Source organism: Centruroides vittatus, unplaced genomic scaffold, assembly GCF_030686945.1.
Source record: "Centruroides vittatus isolate TY-2023 unplaced genomic scaffold, ASM3068694v2 contig_391, whole genome shotgun sequence".
In the NCBI taxonomy this organism is placed as follows: Eukaryota; Metazoa; Arthropoda; class Arachnida; order Scorpiones; family Buthidae; genus Centruroides; species Centruroides vittatus.
Genome location: NW_027122207.1, coordinates 3602385 through 3629953, shown reverse-complemented (window position 1 = coordinate 3629953; position 27569 = coordinate 3602385). Strand labels below are relative to the sequence as shown.

General features: G+C 29.9%; 1 protein-coding gene across 1 annotated transcript; it reads right to left on the bottom strand.

Moving 5' to 3' along the window:
• LOC136975906 (testis-expressed protein 264-like) lies at window positions 1-25597 on the bottom strand. Its single transcript, XM_067271071.1, has 3 exons — window positions 25285-25597; window positions 6814-7035; window positions 1-2617 (listed from the first exon to the last, which is right to left on the bottom strand). The coding sequence occupies exons 1-3, from the start codon at window positions 25543-25545 to the stop codon at window positions 2252-2254; spliced, it is 849 nt and encodes a 282-aa protein (XP_067127172.1). The 5' UTR covers window positions 25546-25597; the 3' UTR covers window positions 1-2251.
• Window positions 25598-27569: the final 1972 nt, after the last annotated feature.

The window sequence follows — 27569 nt, the reverse complement described above, 5'->3', positions numbered from 1 at the left end:
TTATTTCATTAACATGTTGCAAATTAAAAGTTTAATATGAATACTTTTCACATCGTGAAATCCTTATGAAAGCAAATGCAAATAACCAAGAAAATACAGGGAACACCTTGTGTACAAATATTTCTATTGCTATTTCATTGCTTTAAAGCAATGAAATTCATTTTTACGAATTTTGAATGTTTTACAATAGTGCGAATGAGCAAACATTTTATGAATTTCAGGAATATCATACGACAATTTCTATTCACGATCTCTCCATATAACAAGTTTCTTATCTTTTACTAATATGACATCTTTTGTGACAAATTTCAAACTTCAAATGAAATACGTAATTTTACGTTAGTTAAATATCTGAACAACAAAGCAGTAGAATAATATTTATAATTTATGCATAGTTTAATGTTAACTCATCACACATCACTGATTATACATTACAGCATTCACAACTATTTTTACTGAATGACATCAGTAATGCACATTACAGTTCCATTGCTGAATTTAGAGCTTGTGACATGAAAGAGATGAATTATGCTATTAGATTTACAACAATTACTTATTTAAATTATTCATAACATTACACAATCTTCATTGTGCAAACAAATACTAAAATTTACACAGGAAGAATAAAATATTGAATATTAAAAATTCAAATACTGATTGAACTAAAATTAACTAAAAAATATTTATTTTTAATTAAAATTATATAAACAAATAGTTACTAAAATTGCAAATATACTCTTGAATAAGGCACTCTGGCCTGCAGAGTCTCAATTTGCATTTTTCACTGAAATATTTCTAAATTTGAGGATCTCTGCAAGAAAATTTAATGGCTGACATTAAGGAAATTACAAAATTATAAATGTAAGAAAATATCACAAAACAAAGATTATCCTTAATTACACAAAGAATTTACATCTACATATGTACATTATATGAATGTGCACTTTGTTTTTGAGGTGATGCCCAATATTAGAATAATCTTCTTATATAATACTTTTGATAATGACTTAGCAATATAGATTTTCTTTATAACACTGATAAATTGGTATTTCCATCATATAAAGGAAGAATATATCTTTTGAGTATGACTTTAAATAAATTCACTACATTAAAAAAGATAAGTAGTTACTATCACCAAGAATTCCAAAATTAATTCTGATCATTAGTATCATTCTCTTGAAGTGATTCTAATCTTTTTGTATAAATGTAACAGTGAGAAAATAACATTGGAGATCTTTTTTTATAGCTTGATACCATTTTAAATATCACATAACATTCATATTTAAATGCCAAGAATTTTAGACAATATTGTGGGAAATAACTAGTAAATTCCATAAAAATCTAAGGAAGATAGAAGAATTTTAATTATTATTTCTTTTCTTAAAACATTTTCAAAACTCATTAAAATAACATATGATTAAGTTTTAATCATATTAGCCTTTAGTGTCAGTATGTTGAGATTTTTACTTAACATTTTAAAATATTTACTTATAAAAACTCAGCTTTTCATCAATTTATTTTAAATTTAAATAAATTTTTATTAAGGAAAACTATCAAAAATAATGGAACATATAACTTAAAATCTTTTCAAAAATACATTTGTTATTTTTTTTTTGTCATGGGGAATGGGAGAAAACAGAAATCAGCAGTGTAGAATGAAATTCTTAATTGAAAACTTATAAGAATTGATAATGAGCACTTTTTCAATGAGATATGTAAAGTTCTAATTCAATCTGGCACTATAAGGGTAATATCTAACTATAATATATAATTCTAGTTGCTAAGAATACCATCTTAAAATCAAAGTATAAACTACATAATCTATAGAAAATAAAAATATATGAAAGGAATATATTTTTTGATACAATCTTATTAATATTAATGTAAAAACTCCTAATTTTTTAAACTGAGTTATTACAAGTATGAATGATTATTAATATTAAATATAAATCTTACAAAATAGCTTAATAAAATGGAATGTATCTTGAATAATTTATATATTATTATTATTAGTTATATTGGAAACAAAATATTCCTGATTGTACGTATACTAGTGAAGCTGAAATGTTAATAAAAATTTTTTTTTCAAAAAAGAGATGGCATTCTTAGCATAATTAAATTTGTGAATTCATAACGTCAAATACAAGTATTATTTGGAGCATTATTGGTATTAATGACCAAATTACTGTCAGCTCCAAAGAAAATACTAAAGAAGATTATTTGTAAAACATTTTCTGTATTTAAAAATAATTCATGAATCCATCTGTAATTCCTCAAATGATGATGCTGTGCTTCTGTCTGAACCATTGGCTTTACTATTTCCATTTTCTTCTGGAACATCAACATGTGATATAAATTCAACACTATTGGAACAACTGGAACCACTAAAGGGAGGTGGCGGAACTGTCTCTCTTTCATCTGAAATTTTTTCTCCTTCTATTTCTGTTATTTTTGACATATCTGAGTCTGATTGAACTTGATTAGATGGAGTTTCTTCTTCACTTTCTTCTAAAGCTTCTGAAACATAAAATTCATCTTGCTTAGCTAAAGGAGCTAAGAAGACAATTTCTTCTTTATTATAAATTTCCATGACTGGATGAGCACATAGTTTTCTTTCCTAAATTTAAGTAAATAAAATTCTGTTTATCAAATATGCAAAGGCATTAAAAATTAACAGTTCATATTTTTAAAAGCTGGTTATTTATTATATAAGAACTTGTTCAATTTATTTACTGAAACTTTCCAAAAGATTGTTTGAAAAAAAACAGTAATCAATAACTATTATAAATTTAAAGAAAATAATATTGTTTTAAATTAATTATTTCAGAAATGCTTGCCATTAGTTACTTTTTCTTGTTCAATATATATTTATATATTGATATTTTAATTTCTTAAATCCTAGATGATCTAATGTATCTTGAAGTTCTACTAACCAATCTAGCATTTGAAGTGTCAACTGTGATAAGAATAATTTCAATAATGTTGGATAAACTGAATAGTTTTACTTTTAATTTTTTCCACTATAAAATGCAGATAATAAATGTTCATATATCATAAATAAAAACATACTACAGAAATCCTCATTAGTTCAAACAAAATAATGGAGACTTCAAATTATCAAGTTACAAATTATATGAGATTTACATATTTCTGTACAATATGCCAAATGCTGTAGCTGATGTAATTTATTAAGCAAGTGGAATATGGCTATTATACAGAATGCTACTTTTGTTAATTAATAATAATAATATAAATAAACTGCAGGTAAACAGAATGTGACTGGTGAGGATCTCATAGGCTGCCAGATATGTTTTATAAAAAGTAAAACAGAATTTCTTGAAGTGTAGCCTAAAGTATTTTTAAAGAAGCCCAAAAAGTAGTACAACACCCAAATCTATAGTCTACAGCCCAACAAATATCTCAATCTGCTACTTGTAGCCCAAATTTGAAATCCCAAAACCCAGCTGTATTTTGTGAGATAAGAGAAAAAAGAACAGTAAGGTGACACTTGAAAATGTATTACTGTAAAAGCAAAGCCATGTTGACAAAATTAGAGTTGTTCTTGGTCTATTGTTCTATTATAGCATGGAGGCACTTGATCTAAACAAACAAGTTAACATACACATATCACAGTTTGGACAGAATTTTCACTTTGAATTTCAAAGTAGCTATTTTCAAACTAACCAAATTCCTTAATATGTAATCTCTATATCCCCAGCTGGGACAAATACTACAGTTATGAAATAACAGAATTTCAAATTATCCAAGTTCGAATTAACAAGGATTTCCTGTATTCAATTAATGAGAATTAACTTTGATTCTCATTTTAATTTCAGCTAAAAAATTAAACGAACAACAAACTACATGAAATTCTCTTAAATAAACAGTACATAATAAAGTCAAAAACAAATGAAACTTTTGGAACATGTCTTGCATTCATTACCTTCAAATAAACTCCTTCTGCACTTACTTCTGCCACCATCTACTGGTATATAGATTTGTTAAGCAGTTACTGCAAAAGCCAATTTTTGAAATGTATTTGTTTTCATCACTGCACTTCAAGCCTGCTATTGTATAATATAATCTGCATTCCTTCAACTTTGGGGAATGGTTAAAAAGTGTACAAGGACAAAGGCTATGGCAGGATAAGCATGATGAATTGGTCTGATAGATAATGGGGTAAAAACTGACCCACAAGTAGGTATCAGTAGTGAAAAATTACTGTCCAATATTTTTTACTTTTTTTCATTTGAATTCTGCATCAAAAAATTTTCAAATATATATCATCTTGTTTATGTGCATCATTTTTCCCATAATGATATAATTTTTACTTTGCAATTTGATATAAAGAAACTGGTATTTTTAAAAATTTCATTTTCATTCATAACCTCAAAATTCATGAAAAATCTAGTGTAATATTGGGTTGTAATTAATCAATTATTGATACCTACTTTTGGGGAAATTTTCACCCCATTATCTCTCTCTGGGAAATTTTCATTCTCATTAATCTCTTAAATTCATTGCTGGATTTTAAAAATATGATTTTTTGCGATCTTTTTGGGTAGATTCACCAAGCCTTTCCTGCTATAGTTCTTAAGGAAGTATGAAAATTAGAAAAGCACTGTTATGCTCTTTTCAGACAAATATTTGCTACCAGAACTAAACAATGAAAGCCAAGGTAGAAATTGCAACAATTAGAGTCCTTAATTTGGATAATATAAATAAATGAAGCGTGCAATGCCATAAGGTTGTAAATGCCATTTTTCTCAAAATACGTTTTATTGAAGAAATGAATTTTAAATGCAATGTTTTTTTCCTACAAAAAAATATTGCGGCAATAGTGGCACTCTAAGTGGCTATATTTTGAAGATGAATTTATGTGCAAGCCACGTGACTTTTGGCACGTAAAATGTTACGGTTTACATTTACATCATTTTGTTATTCCAATTTGTAATGCAGTGAGTTTTTTATGCAGAACCGGATAACTGAATCCCAGTTTATTAATAGTTAACCTGTATCATCTTATTATTTGATATTTCAAAATGATATTCGGACTTCCATTAATCTTTCAAATTTGAAGTTTTTAAATACATTTTAACTTTTGTTACACTAAATTAATACCTTATTGTTTATATTTTCCTTTATTTATCATAATTATAATACAATTGATAAAGATTACAGCCCAGTTCAAGTACCAAAACTGTGGGCCCAACATTGTTGAAGTCAGGAAGCAGTCACTAATAGATTATTGCCAGTTTTTAATGTTAAAATTGATATTGAATTTGTAAATTGTGTTTAATAATTTAAATGTAAGTTTTTGGTATTCAAAACTGTTTTTCAGCTGTAGAAACATTAATTTTATGATTGCAATTGTTTTTGGCATTTACAACTTTTATGCACTTGCACAATTTTGGCATTTACAACATTATGGCTCTAACCCTATTTTTAAACTTTTTTGTTTCCTTACCATCATACTTAGGTGTTTGAAATTAAACCCAATGTTTTATTCCAAAGTGTAAATTGTTAAAATAATTTTTATAGCATTTGATTAAAGTTTGTTCATTAGAAAAAAGTGTTTTTTCTCTCTCCTGAAAAGTTTGTTTTTTGGCATTTACAACATTATGGCATTGCAATATTTAATATTTGTTTTGCTTTTTAATGTTTTTCAATATTTTTCAGTAAACATGACATCAAATTGATTTGCCTTTCATATTCCAGGCTGTTATCACATTTTAACTTCTTTATAGTTTGTTTTATAATGCCCAATCAATGTGTCATTCTCATTCCCAATGCACAATAATCAGTTATAATATAGGAATACAGTAGAGCATTGTTTATCCAAATCAATTGGGGACTGGGGTTGTTCGGATAACTTATTTTTCAGATAACCAATTATGTACGAAAAAATATATTAACTTATCCCATGTTGAAATTTTTCTCCGTTGCGTGTCGCCACGTGTTGAATTTTTGTCGATGTTAAGCTTAATGTAAATTTTTAAAAATAATAATCGTGGCTATTGTATTGTTAAAAATGATTTCTTTGTTTTGTACAACCAAAATAAATATATTAAAAAATATAAAAACGAAAAAATTATATTTTGGAAGATAATCTAGTAACAAAACATTTGATTCAGCACGACACAGTCCAACTGGAACGCTTTTGGGTAACCGACATTTCGGTTGATCGGCTTTCAGATAAACAACGCTCTACTGTAGTCATATCTGGCAAAACAAGATAGACAACACTGTACAAGTTATCTTGTACAAACAGTATCACCACAAATTACAACACAATTCTCATAGTTGGCAGTCAACATGTTAAATACAAAAAAAGCTTCCAGTATTCTTTTGACAAATGATATGTAAGTCAGCAGGGATGTGTAGCTGCAAGCAGTAGATAATGTTTATTTTGAAGTTAGTCTTCTGTAAATATTTGTATTATTTATATAATAAAAGTTATATTAAAAGTTTAGTTTATTTTTGACTCTATCATAAATATTTTTTGAATTCACAGAAAAACACAAAACTGAAAAAGTTTCAAGGAGCCAGAAAATATTTAGTATATTAATGTATTCTAATGTTAAATATTTCATATCCATTAATATTTTCCGATTTCTTGAAACTCGGTTTTTTTAATTTAAACACAATAAAGTCAACAGACCTTTTGAAGATAATTCAACATTCAAAAAGTAACTTATTTAGAATTAAGTAATTTTCTATAAAAGTGTTTATTATTATCTATAATATAAGAAACAAAATGATAATAAAACTCAAAAATATAACTTAAAATTTAAAAATTAATCACTGACAAACCTTGAGATATTGACGTAGTTTTGGATACACCCTTGCAATTGCTATCATAACAGAGAGAGTTCCTTTGAATGGGAATGTAGTCATCACAACATGATCAACTGATGGAAATGAAGCAGTCTGAAATCCTTGCCTAAGTAACTTATCTTTATATTCTTGATTAGCTGTTGTTTGTCCATCATTAATTATTGCACCAACCAAGTATCTCAAATTATTTGAGTCAACCTAAATATTAATAAACTCATATTAAAATTTGTGAATTTTTAAAAATGAATTTATTATTAAATTTACTTTTTATAATCATTATCTAAAGAAAGAATTCATTACTGTAGAAAGTTTTTCCAAAATAGATATACAAGTGTCAAGTACCAATATACTTAATAAACAAAGTTATACAAACTGAAAAATAGTTTCTTGCCAACTTATTATTTATTTGACCCTATAAAATTATACTGTTTGTATTTAAAGATTTATTACACATTGAGGCTATTTATCTCATTTAACATATATCTCTAATTACAACCAAAGGTAACAATTTTTTTTTACATCTTCTAGACCAAAATAATCTAACTGAAGAGGGCTGCGAGTGTTATAGCCAAAATTCATTTTATAATGTTCTAGAAGATGTAAAGAAATTGTTACCTTTGGTTGTAACTAGATATATTAAATGAGAAATAGTCTGAATGTGTGATACACTCTTAAATACAATATACAAGAGTAATCTCAAAAGTAAGGTTTCCTATTTTTTTTAGAAATACAAAGAAATGTTTACATCAATTTAAAGTTTGAACATTTATCTATTTTTCTACATAATCGTCATTCCAGGTCAATGCATTTTTGTAGGCACTGTAGCAGTTTTTGTATGCCCATATCATACCATCTCGCTGCCATGTCGTGTTAAACCAACTGAAATTCATCACCAATTGATGGAAGTGTATGGCGAGTTGTGCATGGGGGATGTCTGCAAGTGATGTGAGTTTGCAGCTGGTCGTACTGAAAATCATGAAGAAAGAAGCAGGAGACTGTCAATTTCTGACGAGACATTTGCAAAGGTTGAGCAAACCATTTGTGAAGATTGGCGGATCACTCTGGTGATCTCTGCATTTTGGTTTCTGGGGTTTCCCGAAACACCATTCACAGGATTTTAAAAGAAAGTTTCAATAACGGAAAGTATGCGCAAAATGGGTCCCGTGACTTGGCGGCGAGCTGGTATGACATGGACATACAAAAATTGCTACAGCACCTACAAAAATGCATTGACCTGGAATGATGATTATGTAGAAAAATAGCTAAATGTTCAAGCTTTACAATGATGCAAACACTATTGAAAATAAACATTTCTTTTTATTTCTAAAAAAAAATAGGAGACGTTACTTTTAGGATTACCCTTGTAGTATAATCATATAGGTTCAAATATACAAACTGTCTTTTGGTATTAAAATATTTTATTAACAATAGAAAGATTTTGTAATTCAGAATTATATCTGTTTATTAAAACAGGTATAATAATCAGCCAATAAGAAAATATTTATTTAAAAATACTGGCAGTCAACAATAATTACACAAATCTCATCATGAGAGGAGTGTGCATGATCTATTCATATCATTAAAAAAATATTTTATTATGCTAATAGGTTAATACAAATTAGAGCTTTCAGTACAAGAATTTCAAAGAAATTTGAATTTTGCTTATCTTGATTTGTTTAAAAAAAAACAGCTCAAGACTTGAAACTTCTATGAAAAATTACATTTACAAATTTGAAGTGAAAACTTTACTACAATTTTTAATTCCAGTAAAATGAATATTGTATCATTAAATCACTTCATTAGTTTGCAATAAAATTTTAAACAATGATTAAAATGTTATTACAAACTAAAAACTATTTAATGTAAAATATGCATATTTTAAAGCTTGCATAAATTAAAAGATATGCACTAAATCCTTAATTTCCACGTGAAACTTAAAACTTATATTGAACTATTTTCGAAGACCAACCTAAGAAAACAGTTTATTTTCTAACATCCAAGTACTGTACTTTTGAGCCTGAAAGTTCATCTTCAAGAACTACCCTAATTGCAATTTTTGCTTCTAAATAAATGCCTGATTTGATTTTATATTCTTGATCTTGGGAAGATCAACAGGCTTTTTGGGAAAAAAATATTTTTCTTTTTTATAAAATCCTCTGCTCATGACAAATGCTTCTTTTGAATTTGCTTCTAAACCAAATGAAGGGTTAATAGAAATGAGAAGGGATCATCTATTTGTATCAAATGCCTAATGAACCTGTTGTTCTTTTGGTTTAGAATATTTTTAGAAAAAAGGAAACAAAAAAATAGAATTATATAATGAAACACACCTTTTGATTTCCAATAGTATTTTACTATAATAAAAACATTTTCGACCTATTCACAGGTCTTCTCAGTTAGGACTAGTGCATAGAATACATAAAATAGAATTTTTTTAAATAAAAATTAAACAGATACAAAATTACAAATTCAGATGTTCTAAAACTTAAAAATATATAATATAAAATGTAAAAAGAAAATAAAAAACAATAAACAATAATTAAAATTTAACATTTAAAAAAAACAAAAATATATACCTTCTATAACCAATATCCAGCATGAATTATCTATAAACTGGCAAACATTTTCGATGCCCCTCCTGGGCTCTTCTTCAGGCCAAATTTTCTGTAACTGGATTCCAGCAATCGAATGCTTTTAAATAATAATGTGTTCGGCTTCTTAAAGTTCAAATACATAATGAAACCGTGTGCCATTCCAAATTTGGCCTGAAGAAGAGCCCAGGAGGGGCATTGAAAACGTTTGCCAGTTTATAGCTAATTCACACCACATATTGGTTATATTTTATATATATATATATATATACGAGAAGGTATATATTTTTGTTTTATACAACCCAGTTTGGGAGAAGCTTTAGTTATTTAAAATATATATATATATGTGTGTAAATAAATAACTAAAAATAACTAATAGGCTGTAAGAGTCAAAGTTTACATTTCAAAAATATATTTCCACACTGTGGATAGACTGTCTGAATCTCTAAAATTAGTACATTTGTTTTTTCTGGGCTTTAGTTATTTCAATTATCAGAGGGTATTAAGGTTTCCATTTGATCAGATTATTGCTGCATCTTCCCATGCAACCTTTATGTCTTTTCCACTTACTCTCTAGATTAAGTGGAAAAGAATAAACAAAAGAAGAATATGTGTCGAATTATATGGTTGTTGTGGATCATGAGTTTATATGGAATTGTAAAGAAGTTTGGAAATACAGAATTTAAAGTGTCATTTGAAGGCCTGCTGAGGAAGGACGAACAAGTCTGAAACACAAGTTTAAAGTGTATGTGTTCAGGTGAACTAAATAAGAAAACATTATTTCTGATCTGTAAGACTAAATATCTGCATCCATAGTTTCCAGTATAATAAGTCCTGTTAATATATAAAAAAGTACTAGTATACAAAAATAAATTTTAAATTACGATAGAAAGAACACAAAGGCATAATAATTAATTTATATCTTGTTCCCTGGCATAGTTGGCCAACACTGTGCTGTTTGTATTCTTGTTGATTGTGTACTTAAGTTAAGTCTTTCTTTCAGGCTCATTGCTGTACCTCCCACATACACAAGTTGACAAGGCAGCAAGGGAGGGCCTTGGTATGCACATGCTTACTGCTCTCACAAAGAACACTGTGAAATCATTGCTGGAAGACCACAACTATAGGCTGTGGCAGGAAGTTTGGAAGAGGCAGGACACAAATGCTACTACTCGTCTCTTTTTCCCCACCATCAGGCATATCAGCCACCTGAAGAATATGTTAACTGACAAGGAGGTGCAGTTCCTCATGGGACATGGCTGCCTTGCCAGCTATCTTGCCCATTTCCACATCCAGGAGGATGACTGCTGTGAGCTGTGTGGAGTGCCTGATGGCTCTCTGCATTACATCTTTGATTAGATGAGTCTAGAGAGGGAATGTCTGAAACTACAAATCATGGTAGGTTCTCATGGTATCTACTGGCCTTGTGCACTTTGTGAACTAACCAAGAATAGAGAAATCTACAGTAGCCTAAGATTCCTAATCAAAAAGTATTTCTACCAAATGGAAAATAGGCGGCATATAACTTCACTGCCTATATTGGTATATTTGGCTCTGTGAGCCTCTTTTATGTGATTTCTCTCATGTATATACTTTTAATGTTACTATATCAATCATTTAACTGTCAATAATCGTGTCATTGCAATACTTATAACTACTCTCATGTTTATATTTTTAATGTTACTGTTTTAATCATTCACTTATCAATAAACACGTCATCACAATATACTCATACCTATGCAGCATTACATACTTGTAATTACATTATTCTCCATAATATACATATCAGTATTTGTCAATTGCATTATTCTGTATTTGGTAGCATAAACTTTAAATGGATTGTGCATACACAGTATTAGATTGTAACTTGTATATGTAACCATGTTATCTTCATATATTTCTTTACAGTACATTATGTTTTGTTATCATATATCATGTATGTAGATTGTAACTCTGTATAATCACTAACCTCTGTAGTGCACTGTAGAGCAGAGGTCTTAAATAAAGGTCTTTAAAAGTGGAAAAAAAACAATACATAAGTTGACAGTGAAAACATTCATCCTCTAGAGCAGTGATTTTCAACTAGTGTGCTGCAAAAATTTTTGAAGGTTATTAAATTACTTTCAAAAGAAGCCCAAACAAGTTTTTAATTTTGATATGTACACTTACATGTACATGTTAAAATTAAAACCTCTTTAAATTGATTATATGAGTTTTTCATTGTTATAATAAATAAACATATACATAATGTAGTAAAAAATATATATTCATAAGCAAAATTATATTTGCCTAACACTGGGTTATTTTATTTAAAATGAAATTTTCTTTAAATCAAAACTGTATCTATAATCATCCATATTTAGTGTGAATTATTTTAACTTAGAAATAGTGGGAAATTGGGCAGTTTCTAAAGATAATTATCATGCTACTTTTAAATGCAAATTTAGACTTAATGTTAATTGCTTTTTTTATGGAAATAAAAATTGTTAATTTAAATAACTATTATTGTAACCTACTGCTATTTTAAAGATCAACAAGCAATTATTTATTGTGACATTAAAAACTGCAGCCCGACATTGTGACAATCATATTTTTAATTTAATTTAAAATATATGCTCTCCACCTCAATTAGTGGCTTGCCTCTGTACAGTACATCATACTTTTCCTTTAACTATACAGTCATGTCGATCATCTACCACCTAACACCTTTCAGAGAAGAATTTTTGAATTGAAATAACATGACTTCCAGTTTGTATCAGATGTTTGTATATAGTTAATCAGAGACTCCTCCCCAAAGATTTTAATATCTCGTCTTGTCCTTCACCTATCTAACTCCATTCTCAAGATTAAGGAAAGACGGATGGACAGATAACAGTGGGAATTTATAGGCCTGCACTTTTTCCAAATTGCAGCACAACAATACTGTTTTATTTAATTCACAAAAAATACAAAAAGAATTAGGTCAAGTGGAAAGTAATATGACAATATAATGTTTAAGTCATGTGATTTTTTCCACAGAAATTTAATTATATGTTCAAGTGTGCCATGAGATAAAAAAGGTTGAAAAACACAGCTCTAGAGCAGGCATGTCAAACTCATACAATATTGCGGGCCACATGATCTATTTTGTATAAGTCAGGGGCCACATGTTTTCAATGTTCAAAAAATTAATAAAATACGGTTTTTAGAATGATTATATTATGTATTTATTAGACCCAATGTATTGTATATTATATGTACAGTACATAAACATTTTATATTTCATATTATTTTTTAAATTTAAACTATAAATATTTTATATTTTTTATAAAAAACAAAAATAAAAGTTATAATAAAAAATAAACAAAATCACAGTTTAATATTACTTTTTAGAAGATATTTCACAATGTTTTTCACAAAGCAAGTCATCAAAATTTGGTCGAATATATTGAGCTGATGAAATTTTTAAAATTGATGATAAATGTTGATCGGTTAACCTTGACCTTTCTGAATTTTTGTTATTTTTCATTAAAGAAAATAGTTGCTCGCATAAATAAGTGCTTCCAAACATAGCCAGTATACGGGTAACAAACGATAACATTTTAGGAAACCGATCTACAGATAAATATGTATAAAAATATGGAATTCCAACATCCATATATTTTTGCTTCAGCAAATTATCACATTGGATTTCAATTAATTCCATTTGTAAGTTTTCATCAATGGTTTCAATATCGATAATAAAGGCGAAGTAAAAAGACCAAATTGTAATTCACAGCTTTTAAAATCAGAAAATCTTCGATCAAATTCCATTTCTAACAATTTAATTTGGTGAGCATATTCTGTAAATTTTAATTTAGCTGATTTAAGCAATAGATATTGACAGCTTTCAAAGTGAGACAAGTTTTCTTTTTCTATTTGTTTTCGCCAAAGTGATAATTTTTGTTTGAAAGTGTTAATATTATCAAATAGTGTTGTAACAACATGATTTTTGCCTCAAAGCTTAAGATTAAGTTGATTAAGATGACTTGTAATATCAACTGAGAAAGCCAGGACCTTTATCCATTGTCCATCTTTTAATTCAGCACATTCATAATTTTTTGTTTCCAAGAAAATTATGATTTCGTCCAGCAATGTGAAGAATCGTTTTAGCACTTTATGACTCGAAAGCCAACGAACTTCCGTATAATATGGTAGATCGGTGTATTCACATTCAATATCTTCCAGAAATGAAGCAAATTGATGATTATTAAGTCCACGTGCTCGAATATAATTTACAATTTTGGTGACTATTTTTAAAACGTCCGATATTTAAAACTTTGGAGCACAGTACTTGCTGGTGAATAATACAATGAAAATGTTCAAAATTATTATTACCATGCTGTTTGCATGTTTCTTTTAATCTTGCAACAACTTCTTTAGTAATACCGGTCATGGTAGGTGCACCATCAGTTGCGAGACAAACCAACTTTTCCAATGGTAACTTATACTTCTTCAAAACTTCCATAAGTGCATCAAAAATATCAGCTCCAGTGGTTGTATTATGCGTAGGAATGATTTCAAAAAGTACTTCGCTTATTTTTAAATTAACATTGCATCTGCGAATAAAAACAGCCTGCTGAGCGATATTTCGAATATCTAGACTTTCATCAATTGCAATAGAGTAGGCTTGAAATGTTGATATTGTTGAATTGTGCTGATTTCTCAAATTATCGGCTATTTCATCAACTCTGCTAGCTACAGTATTTCGACTTACACTTTAAAAAATTTTTTTTTTGTGCTGGACATAATACTTCTGCCACTTTAATTAAGCATTCACTAATTAATTCCCCTTCGGTAAATGGTTTCGATCTGCTTGCGATTAAATGTGATAATATATAACTAACTTTTACAGTAGCTGTATTGTCTTCAACAGTTTTAGTGAATACACTTTGTTGTTTTTGAAGGAGTGATTTCAATTTTGACAATTTGTCTTCACAAAGTTTTGCAACGTATTGGTCATAGTTTCTTTTATGATTTCTGTCATAGTGCCTTTTAAGATTATACTCCTTAGGAACTGAAATAGAGTTTTTACATATCAAGCATAATATTTTATTCTTGTTTTGGACACTAAAATATTGTAATTCCCATTTTTCTTGAAAATTACAATGTTCCTCTTCAATTGACCTTTTCTTACTCATTGTTCTTGAAGTTAGTCAAATTTGAAATACCTCTTTTCAAATTAAACAAAACGTTTATGACAACTATTTGACGTTACGTGAACTTACAAGGTTTACGAGATTTACAAATCACAAAAATTACGACATTTACAAAGTAGATTCACACAAACAGTCAAAGTTCCAAAAGTCACTATTCTTGAACAGATCTGTCGAAAAGACACCTTGCGACGTATACTTCGGATACAGTTACTCGGAACACTCCTCCCGTCACTCGTCACGGCAATAGCAGACGAAACACCTTACGGTAGAGCACACAAACATCCGCCTTGAAGTTCCAGCAAAAACTTGACTTTTGCATCAAAACCTTTCCTTTTATACGGATTGTAGCAATCGCTGATGGACCAATAAGCGCGTAGCAGTCTTCCATGACGTCTGCTCTCATATGATGTTCGCTGGCCAATCATCGTTCGTAGATTCAAAGCCGCAGCCGTTATCCAACCGTCTTTCGTAGCGTCGACCAATTTGAATTGGTTGGACGAAATACGAAACGAACAAACACAAAAAGAGCAGGAATTGTACAGTTCAAAAAAGTTCAAACTTTCCAACTTCAAGCATCAAAGCTTGATATTTAAAAATTTTTTTAAAGTCTCGGCGAGCCGCAACCCACGTGTTGGTGGGCCGCGTGTTTGACATGCCTGCTCTAGAGGGATGGAGTATACTCCCAGCTCAGTGGAATGGTTAACTTTTGGTTTATCATTTCCAAGTATATTGAAAATTGTACAGTTTCTTTTATATACTATTCTTACATTGCTTTTCCTTGCAACCTCCTTATAAATTTTTCATGTACTGGAAATATACTACTGGAAATCAAAAAGTGTTTAGTGGAACCTCACATAATGAGTATTTCCCGTAACAAGCAAATCAAATTTTTAAAAAATGATGCTTAATGAGCGAAGTTTCGCATAACGAGTGACGAGGAGAGTGGAAGTCCTGGATTGTGCACATGCTCCATCATGCTATTATCTGTGATTTTTTTGTTTTCTGCAAATCAAATTCGCATTCCAGGTTGGTTCATTCCGTGCTAGAAGAAATGATGATGATAATTCACGCTCCTTAACAATGTATATTGTATAATTTTCTTTGAATAAACGTTATACCTAAAATACCATATTTACTTGCATATAAGACAATCTCACATATAGGACGAGGTGTGACTTTAAAGATCAAAATAAAGAAAATTAGATTTATTAATACAATTCTAATTTTATTTCATTTAATCACAAATAAATTATCATCAAATGCATGTATTAAGGCAAACAACCATGGTTTCTTGATGCTATCACCTTTGTGTACTCAGACTCACCCTGCAAAGCTTCATTACAATTCTCCTCTTTTTCACTCTTACTCCACAAAGCATTGTCCTCTGATCTGTCGAGTGAATTTAAAATGCAGCATTTCCTGAATGACTGCTATCAGCTTTTGAAGATTGCTTTTCCACATACCTGATAGCCATGTAGCAAAACAAAAAGATTATAATGCACGTGACAAGAAAAAGTTTATTTTTAATGGTTCAGAATGTATAAATATTCATTAAAAATACCAATTTAACAAATATGAAATAACTACATTTATAAACATTGCTAAGTGACCAGGTATTTTTGGATCATCTCTTTCAAAACAATATTCACCTTGACCTCAATAGCACTCTGCTATAATGGCAGCATGAACTATACATGGTTCACAAAAATTATTGCAAAAACACAAAGGATCCTTTGCTCACGCATATAAGATGACCTAGGTTTTTGAAGCAGTAAAAAATGAATAAAAACCTTATCTTATACGCAAGTAAATATGGTATTTGAGTATTTTTTTCGAGTACAGTACATACGCAATGAATTATCTTATTTTATAGTAATTTCTATGGGAAAAATTATTCTGCTTAACAAGTGTTTTGCATTACAAGTAAGGTTCTGGAACGAATTATGCTTGTTAAGCTGTATTTCATTACATAATTGTTTTGCATTCCAGTATAACTTCTGATTGTAAAAAATAGAACAAAAGACACTGAAAACACATAGAACATCAAGTTCCTTGGGCATTTATTCAAAAGCAAATGTTTCGGTTAGTTTGTGGCTCTGAAGATGAACTTGCTTGCTCAAAAATACTTGGGCATTAGAAGATAAACTGTTTTTCAGGTTGGTTTTTCAAAAAGCAGTTTGTTAATATAAAATTCAAGATTGCAATAAATATAATTTTATACATTGCTTTGTATTTCTTTTAAATAAAATACAAAATATTATATGATTAACCAAACTTCTAGTCACCAGGTCAGCAGTTTTCATTATCAATTTAGTTTCTTTCTGTGGAAAATACAACGAGATACATTTGATATGACAGGACTGTCACATGACTACTGGGTAAAAATGCTCATAATTCTGATTTACTTGGATCTACAACTGAGCATCTGACCGAGAGTTGGTGCCTGCTAAACAGCATTTGTTACCTGTTGGCAGTGACTGATTTATAAACACTTGGCTTTTGTTATTATAAGTACACACACTTCTGCAGAGAATATGAAAATGATTGTTACACATGACTGGATGAGACGTCACTGAAATTAACTAGTTCTGTATTTATGAATTAGGTAGAAGCTAATTTTTAAATAATCTGCCACAGTCTCTCCAGTCATCAGTAGCAAATGCAGGATTGGTCAAAGTATGGCTACTGCATCACAAACATATTTCACTACCTCATTCACACACAATGCACAACATACACCAACTCAGCCACTGACTATAGACTAGAAAACCATGCCAACAAATGAACTAGATGCAAGAACCCAAAATCCAAACAGATATGACAGCAGGCAGACAGACATTACATTACAAATTCAAACAAAATTATCCACATTTTACTGCTACAAAATAAAGGGTTGTTGCAGTGGCATAGAGAATATAAATGGTGCCTGGGGCACGACTCTTTATTGGCGCCCCTCTCCCCTCCAGAAACACACATAGTTTGTCTTGGAGACCATTTGGGTGCCACTCGCAGAGGGGCGCCCGTTGCATGATAGACCCCCTTGCACCCCCCTCGCTATGGCACTAGGTTGTTGATCAGAAAAGAACAATTACATATAACCTTATCCCAAACAATACATGAACATCACATTGCAGAACAGGTAGACCACACATAGACATTATATCACATAGATCAAATACTCACTGAAATACTTCAACAACAGTCACAAAAGCATACATTAAACGTTATTTTTGTAATCTTGAAACGTGTCAGTAATTGTTTTTGTCTCTTGAATACTATATAGTGCAAACACACAAACACTTGGCAATCTTCACCTCAACCAAACTGAATAAACTTAAGGTGAAGATTGCCAAGTGTTCATGTCTTTGCACTATAGTGTTCAAGAGACAAAAATTAAACATTATGTTACCATAAGGTATAATGTATGTTACAGTGATATAAATCCAGCATTTGCTAGTACCTTTTGATAGGAAAAAACCACCTCTCAACCTGTAATTTTGAAAAAATTGGTATCATGATCAATAAAAGCTGACAGCCAAAATTTTAATCAAAAGGTAGTGATTTTGACAATTTTGATGGGATTCTCAAGTGAAAAGCATACAGAAATGAGTCTCATTTAACAATTTATTTTACTTTATTGCATCCATTTTTACTTTTAATCATTTTGCATATAATTTTTTTTTACTCTTTTTGCCTTGTAGGCACTAAGAGGGCCTTTTTATTAAGCCATTATGAATTTAGCCAGGCTCACAACAGAGTCCAGGTAGTGAGGGGTGGGAACCAACATATCTGGGATGAACCACCTTCCAAAAAACTACTGGAAATTTTCAACCCATCTGGATTCATTCCATAGTCCCTTAGAACAGTAATACATTCAAATGGGAGAGGTATTCTCAATATCATCAGTCAGAAAGATACATTTATTTTGGCATTCATTAAGGAAGCTTAGCTTGGCATTGTTTTTATAAATCTCAGAGCAGTAGAATGACACCTTAACCTCTTAGCCATCATACTTGTTACACTAAGACAGTATAATGTAGAACAGCAATTCTGAAATGCACAACCCCAAGTGAGGCCACCAATTCTTTTTGTGGTTGCATACACACTTTTTAATGAGCATAATTCCTCTGCTTAAAAAATCTTTAAAAATGTCTATATTATTTTCTTTGTTAGCCAAAAAAATAAACCAGCAACATTTAAACTTTTGGTGGTGCTATCTGTTATCATATTTTATTTTATAAACTTTTTATATTTTTAACTATTATAAAACAGCAAAAAACTTAATTTTGAGGACAGTGATCAGCCTTATACATAATTGTAAATGCCAATAACGAGAAAAATCGTCATTAAGTCTGACCCTACCGGAGGTACAGTACATGTGACCCCCATTATTTCTCCACCCTCTTGACCTTTAATCACCAAAATTTAATAGCATCAATCCCCTATTAAACGAACCTCCCTGCAAAATTTCAAAAATTTTCGACAAAAAGCACAAGAGTTATTAAGCTTCAAACAAAGTGAATAAAATCATGTCCCACACACACTAACATCCATACATACGGAAATTACCCTTTTTTACCCATACATACAGAAAATTTTTATGTATTTCTCGACATTTCAAAGAGTCCTAAGTCCAAAAATGTAAAAATCTGGGGGTCATTTTTTGCCAGATTGCCATACTTTCCCTCTGTTATAGCAGCCAGGAAAGTAAAAATATAGACAATCACAATTAACAAAAAAAATGTTAGTGGATTTGTATGTGTTTATTAACAATGTCATTCTAATACATAAAAAAATTATTCAAAAAACAATAATTTTAAGAAAAAGGAAACATTGCAGAATTCTTTAAAATATGGATTTCTATGTAAGGAAGTTAATGAGTATCTACCAATTTTTATAATATATAGCAAAACTTTTGCAGATTTCAAATTCTTAGACTGTTGGGGTTGAATGTTGATAAATCATTGAGTTTTAAATGGATGTATCGAATGGAGAATGGAACACACATTCAAAATAATGAAGTACTTTTGAAATTGATTGAAAACCATTGTTAAAATGGAGAATGGAGACAAATTTGATTTGAAGAATTTTTTTTTGTAAAGTTCTAGAAGTAGAACAGGATTTGAAATTAGTGATTCAGGGTTAGAAACCCAGGTAATAGAATTGTAGAAGAGGTGTAGTCTCTCATGTTAGTGATCTCTCATCTCTCATGTCTTATCCTGCACTCCTCTTCCCTTAAGCTAAATATCCACATGAGTGGATTTGAATGCTTTCAATACCGTGCACACACAACCTAGATAAACCAAGTGTTAATCAAAATCATCAAATTAGATGCTCACGTTGGATGAACTTTTTTATTGCATGAATCATATGTACCCAATCAGCAATAAATAAATGCCATCAGATAGTTTGATGTTATTTTCATAAAATGGCTCAGAGGATGAGCACATTAAATGAGATATTAATAGAATAAGTTCATACTTTTCCTGAAATTTTTGATAAAAGAAATGGAAAATATAAAGATGAAAAATGATAAAAATAATAAATTAATGTTTCATTTTCTTTTTTTCACAAAGATAGGTATGTTGCCAGTGGCAGGTCCGAAGTGTCCAAATGGATAGCTAACTTAAAAATATTTTAATAATTAATAAGTACCTTTTATTAACAAGTGCACAACAATCATATTGAGAATGGTCCAATAAACCAAATTTACTACTATGAATGTTTTTAAAAATGTTATTTTGAAGTTCAAAGAAATAAATTTTTTACTTTTGGTCAATGAGAGGGTCTAAGCCCCTGCAGTCCTCCCCTTGTATCTGCCACTGTATGACACTGAGATGACTGTATCATTGTCATCCATCATTGATTTATTCTCCTTTTTTACCATGAGATAGTGTACAAATGAAGTGCAAATTGCATTGCGGATATCAATTGTGTGAATTGTGTGGAAGTCACGTAATTACATGGTGGATTGGTGCAGCAAAATTGCTTTATATGGATACCCAGCTTTATAAATTAAGGGAGCATTCCTTAAGAACTGCAAATAATGATTATATGTCATGTTAATTGTATAGACATACATGACATACATATAGACATACATTATATTTTTTCTTCAGTGTGTTATGTGTTGCATAAATATTATGTTTTGTTTACAAGTCATCTTGTTTGAAGATACTTTGCAACTCTACAAAGTCATCATCTTGGGATTGGAAGCTTTAACTGAGACTGTTCAATTTCATTCCCGTTGTCACTAAAAAGGTTGTTTTGGGAAGGAGCACTATGAGTTTTGGCAGGTACTTTTGGAAACAGGAAGAGAGAGACAAGGCATGTCTATGTACAAGAAGTAACCATTTCAGTGAAATTTATGTTATTTTTCATTAAGTGATACTTAATGTACCACTTAACAGTGAAAGTAATAGTGGTTAAATTATTATGCCTTTGTGTCCTTTATCATAGCTTAAATTTATCTTTGTATACTAGTACATTTATCAATTAACAGAACTTATTATACTGGAAAATTATGGATGCAGATATTTAGTCTTACAGATCAGAAATAATATTTTTTATTTAGTTCACCTGAACACATACACTTTAACATACACTTTAAGCTTGTGTTTTGGACTTGTTTGTCCCTCCTCAGCAGGCTTTTTGAATGCCTGCTGAGGAGGGACAAACAAGTCCGAAACACAAGCTTAAAGTGTATGTGTTCAGGTGAACTAAATAAAAAATATTATTTCTGATCTGTAAGACTAAATATCTGCATCCATAATTTTCCAGTATAATAAGTTCTGTTAATTGATAAATGTACTAGTATACAAAGATAAATTTAAGTAATAGTGGTTAGTCCACTGAATAGTGATTAGTGAAAACCACTATCATCACGAAGACTCATTGACAGACATTTGGAAACAATTCAACAATGTATATTTAAATTAAAAGTTATCATATTTTTTTGAAGTAAATAAACTGTGCAACTCTCTCAAATGACTCAAAAAATTTGTTTTTTTTTTATTAAAACAAAGTATAAAATACAACAATGCTTTTGAATATTGATAATTGGAAGCATCAGTAAAACAAACAGATAAATGTCAAACATAACAGACATGCAGACTCTTGGAAAGCTAATTATTCACACAAAAAGTGGATGGTCAAGAGCTCTAATATATACAGTATATTTCAGACTCCCAATTACTAACCCATATGGAACTGGACCTATGGCCAGATAAACAAATGCCAGTTATCCAAAAATTGAGGCCTTACCCTGCTTCTTTATGCGGAAGAGTTGGCCTTTCTATGGATGACTTAGGATGTTGTCAGTTGTGTTTTGTTAATGTTGTTTGTATTTTCTTTTGGAGTTGTTCAGTTCCATGTGTGTGTCCAATATATAACTCCACATGAAATGTCAATATTGAGATAACATGCATTGATTAAATAAAACTATACTTGCTTACTGAAGAGACAATATCATGAAATAAAATAAACAACCATTCAAACTTCAGCAAAAATTCTTTAATCTTAAGAACATTTTCAAACGCATTAAGCGTCCATCTTCAGTTACTTCTTTAAATCGAATATGAAATTCGAACAAATATTACGTAAATTAGCGGTACGAATTACAATAAATAAATAAAAATAAAAAAAAACACAGAGCGCAGAGAAGTACACAATGCATTAATTATAGGGATGCTAATGGGCTTTCCACAGCTTGGAAATCTTTATGTGATGATTTGGACTAATTATAGAAGTATGATAATCCTAGAGCTGGTGTTGGTCTTGTGTTATGTTGTTGGGCTTTCTAGCCCTTAGAAGTCTTTAATGACAGATGAGAGTAATCGTAAAATACTGCGATAATCCGTGATTGATTTAAACCTCATGTTGGTTTTTTTTGTTTTATTCGTTTTATTTTTATTTTATTTTTATTTTTTGTTTATGAAATATTGGCATAATTTTGTAAATTACGACAATCCTGTTTATTTTATTTTATTTTTTATTTTTATTTATTTATTTATTGTAATTCGTACCGTTAATTTACGTAATATTTGTTTGAATTTCATATTCGATTTAAAGAAGTAACTGAAGATGGACGCTTAATGCGTTTGAAAACGTTCTTAAGATTAAAGAATTTTTGCTGAAGTTTGAATGGTTGTTTATTTTATTTTATGCATTGATTAATTTAAATGTGGGTTTGCAATCAGCTATTTAGTTAGTATTAAGTTTAAAATATTATCATATTCTTTTGTTAGTTTTTATTTTATTGTGCATGTTCTTGTGAGTAAATATATATAGATTTATCCTCATCCATGGATTCAATGATGCATTCAAGTACAAAATCTTCCTTCAGGATCTATGTGAAATGTTCTGCATTTGTCTTTGCCAAATTCCACTGAATATCAGTAGTGTAAGTGTATGCAACTTCTAGTAGGTGATTTAGCTGTGCTTATGTGGATGCATAGAATTTTGTTTTCCATGTATGTAAGATGATGTAATATATACAGTCAAACCTGTTTTTATGCACTCTTTTTATGTGCGATTTTTATTTGTGCGATTTTTTTAATGCGAATTTTTAATTTGTGCGGTATAGTTGGCGACTAGTCTCGTGCGATTCGTCATGTCTTACGTTGACTTATTATAGCTAAATAAACTTATTATAGCATAAATGCACTTATTATAGTAATATTATTGCATGAATATGCGAAAAATGAAATAATTTACTTTTTAAGTCAACAAAACACCACCTGGACAAAAATATGTAAAACAGACGATAGACCAGACGATGCAGTCAAGTGCTGACATCTGTTGTCAATAAATTCTATTTCGTACGGTTTTGAGTTATTTTCTATGTGAGACTTCTTTTATGCGGTCCCTGTTGACCGCATAAAAAAATATTTTTTAATTGTGTTGCGAAAACTATTATTTACAGCCATTCGTGAAGTTTTGTGAGATTTTTTTTTTATGCGGTCCCTATCCCCCGCATAAAAACAGGTTTGACTGTATTGTGTTGTTTCATTGCGCTTGAGATCCATATTCAGTGTTGTTCAACCTATTAGACAGTGGTTCAAGGCCAGGCAAAATCAAAGTGGACTTAATGAGTCTCACTAGAAAATGTGTTGACTTATGATGTGTATTTGGTTTGTTTGATGTTTTGTGTCTTGAAGTCTGAGATGTAATGCTGTTCTCCATTGCTGCATTATTTTCTAGAAATGTAATGAGTATTGACGAATTTTGCATAGATGTAGTATTTACAATACCACAAATGTAATCAAAATGAAAAATTCCACTTAAACTTTAATACTTTTGAGCTTTCCAGCTTATTGTCAAGAGTACCAACCATTGTTGTGTATTGCAACACATATTCTAACATAACATGTTCTGAATACATGCATTGTGTTTAAAGAAATTAAAAAATCCAAATTCAGATTTCTCCAAATCAAAGTGCATTCCATTTAAATTTTTGATAAATTGTCTTAAGTCAACTTTTAAACTGTTCTTTTTGCCGTCCTAGTGAAAATTTAAATAGAATGCACATAAAAATAGAGAAATGAAAAACAATTGTCTCTCATACAACCTCAACACTAATTATCCAAGCCATATTTCCCTATTAAGATATCTGAAGTAGTTAAAACAAAGTATACTATAATGCTACAAATATTAAATTATAATTAATAAATGAGAGAACTTTTGTCCAACAAGTGCATTAATTTTAATTTAACAGGTTTTATTGTTATTTAGTTTTAATGAACATGTAATAATGTTTAGGCCATATACTGTAACCATAACATTATAACAAATATATTATTGGGATATTCAGCTAATTACAAAGATAATTTGACACTATTGAGTGATCTTTTCATTTTGAGTTCTATTGATGAGGTAATGAAATAGGCTTTCTTCAATAACAATATCAACTTCATCATAATCATCCTTTCTATGCCATACAATGAAAAGAATGGAATATAACAACTATAACCATGTCAACTTTATGAAAAAAGAAAAAAGCTCCAAAATAATTAAGCCTGAAAAATGCAATGGTTATTTTTATCTAAATAATCTTCAGAAAACTTAAATATAGTAAGAAATGGCATAATTAATATAACTGTATATCAAGAAACAGACAAAACTGTCTGAATTATACAAAAATTACTTATCTACTATAAAACATTATGAACTTTAATACACAAAGTTCATCAACATATTAAGTTAAAATGAATGGGTTCTTTTAAAATAAACATCAGAACAAAATGAACTTATTTGCAAATAATTTTCAATTTTTGAGTGAATCAAGAATATTCTGACCTACAGCAGGTAAATAGATATTATATAGGAAAAAATTCATTTCTCAATCTAGTGAAAGCTATAAAAGTTTCAGACAAGGTTATAATAACAAAATTCCTAATCGTATAACGTATCTGCTATATTATTTATAAAGGAAATAACGATAGGAAACAAATGCATAGTAACAGATCTTAAATCTTTTATAACATAACAAAATTTTATATCGTCTCCACTTGAAATGAAATGTAAAATTGTATAGTTTAAAACTTTTTTCTTCTCTCCGTCTTGAAAATTTGATTAATTCACAAAGAACTTGCAATAGTTATGGAAAATGTGATGGTAGCGTCCTTGAAATGTCCTCATATGTTTCAATAAATAACAAAGTAAAATTGAAAGATTTTTACCTCTTCGGGATCGTCATAATAAACTCCGATACATTTCATTTCGGGGACCAAATTATGCACTTCTGTAAACAATTGGCCGCAATTTTTGTAAGGTCCTCGAGCGAATTTATAGGCTACTGTCAATGTTTCGAATGGAGGTTTACACGCTTTAATTTCAATATCGACAAATAAGCCAGAATAAGTTAAATAAGCTAACACAGTTAAAAACAACGCAATTAACACCGAGACGATAGCTATAGCAAGAACAAAATCGACCTCCATCTTTGTTAGACTTAGAACATTTTCATAAAAACAAGGAAATAAATTCGCCCAAATTTGTTAAAAATAGCCGCGATGTCGTAGATTACGAACAATGTGCTTTGTATTTCCATTTATTATTTTTCATTTTAAAATATTAAAAACCTTTAATATAAATATATCTTATGATACAAAGCTAATTTAAACAAATAATATGGAAAAAGTTGATTCGAAATACATGATTTCAATGAAACTTATGTAGTTGATTTTTAAATATACAATTAATTAATTATCGATATTCTCTCCAATAACTGCTTTGGTAAAACTTCTGTTACGAACTTTTATTAAAATTATACGATTATAACGACAAAAGGAATTGGGTAACAACCATCCCGGTTTCCTAAAAATAGTCCCGTAATATGTGGGCATGCAATAATTAAGGCTATGATAGTTAGACATTAAAATTCACATAAATAGGCAGGCAAAATAGGAACTTAAAAGTTCAAAATTGGCGAATTAGTATGCACTAACATTGAAAATAAGCTCTTAAAAAGCCGTAATGTAAATCAAACTGATTCGAAGAATAGTCTGCTACCGATTATATACTGACATTTAGCGTAAATATATTAAATTGTTTTGCATAAATTATTCATCCATAGAATTTTCGTTATATTGTTTAATTTTAAAAATAATAAAAAGTGGGAGAAGAAATACTCAAAAAATCTGTACATATTTTAAAATTGTTTGTGGTTGACTACACTTGTAACACTATACTTATGGAACTTAAAATCATTTATAAACGCGGTGTTTGTGGCACGGTTGACACAAACACTGTTTATACATAATTTTTATTTCCATAAGTATAGTATTATAGGTAGTCTAATCACAAAATACCAATTTTGAGAGTGGGCCAATTTCCATGAATGCCATAATTGCCTATATTATAAACTAATTGCATAATATATTATTTTTATTACATCGTTATTGTGATAAACTTCGAGAACGTTTTCCAAATTACTCTGTAGAAAGTAAGTTCTCTTATCTTCTAAAATATTTTTTTAAATGACAGAGCCGTCTGTCTACATCATAAAGTGTAATTGGTGTATACTTGAATGCAGCATTTCACCTGGAAAATATTCGTGGTCTACTGTAGATTTACAACTTCCAGATAAAATTTCTGTAATTTTACTTATCCAATATGGATTCCTTTTCATAATTTTTTTCATATTTTGCTGCAATTATCTCTGCAACACTGTCAGAAGTGTGGAACGATATTCTTAGTTTCATAGAGATCAACAGCGACGGCCGTACGGCAGCCGGGGAACCCGGTGTTGAATCGGGGTAGTCCGTTCCGGTTACATCCTGCCTGTTTTTCACCACCCGGCCACATCGTTGTGAGTTTGGTCGAATCCATAACAGGGTTACTAAATAGGCACTCAATCAATAAGTCAAAACGGCAAATAAAGTAAAAAATAGTTTTTGAAATCGGCAAGTCTGGTAATAACAGGTATATCATCGGAAACTTTACAGGTAACGTTTTTGAATGACGTCTAGTCCGATTGGTTGAATCGACAAGAATTTTCGAACGGACCACCAATAACTAATTTCTGCTATGAAACCACACTTTTTGCGATAGCAATGCTAAACAGTGCAGTTCCGTCTCGAGTATTTCATCGAATTATGAGGCGTGGTGACAAACGAGCGAGACTGTTCTCTAAGTAGGAAATGTTAGAAAATAGCATTGTGCTGTTTAACAATGCTGCGACAGCACTTTTACAGTACAGTGTTAAACATACAGTACTGTAGATGAAATAAAAACGATTTTATTAGAGCGCGACACCCTAATAGAATCCTTTTTATTTCATATACTATTTCAATTAGCATTGGTTTTTATAAAAACATTAATTTTAATCATGTATATTAATTTATATAATTACTATGTAATAAAAATTAAAACATTATTTCATGGTTTATTTTTCTTTTAAAGATGCTACAATTCCGCAGCGCTTATTATGAGCCGCCGCTGATATAGGCTACAGTAGCGATTC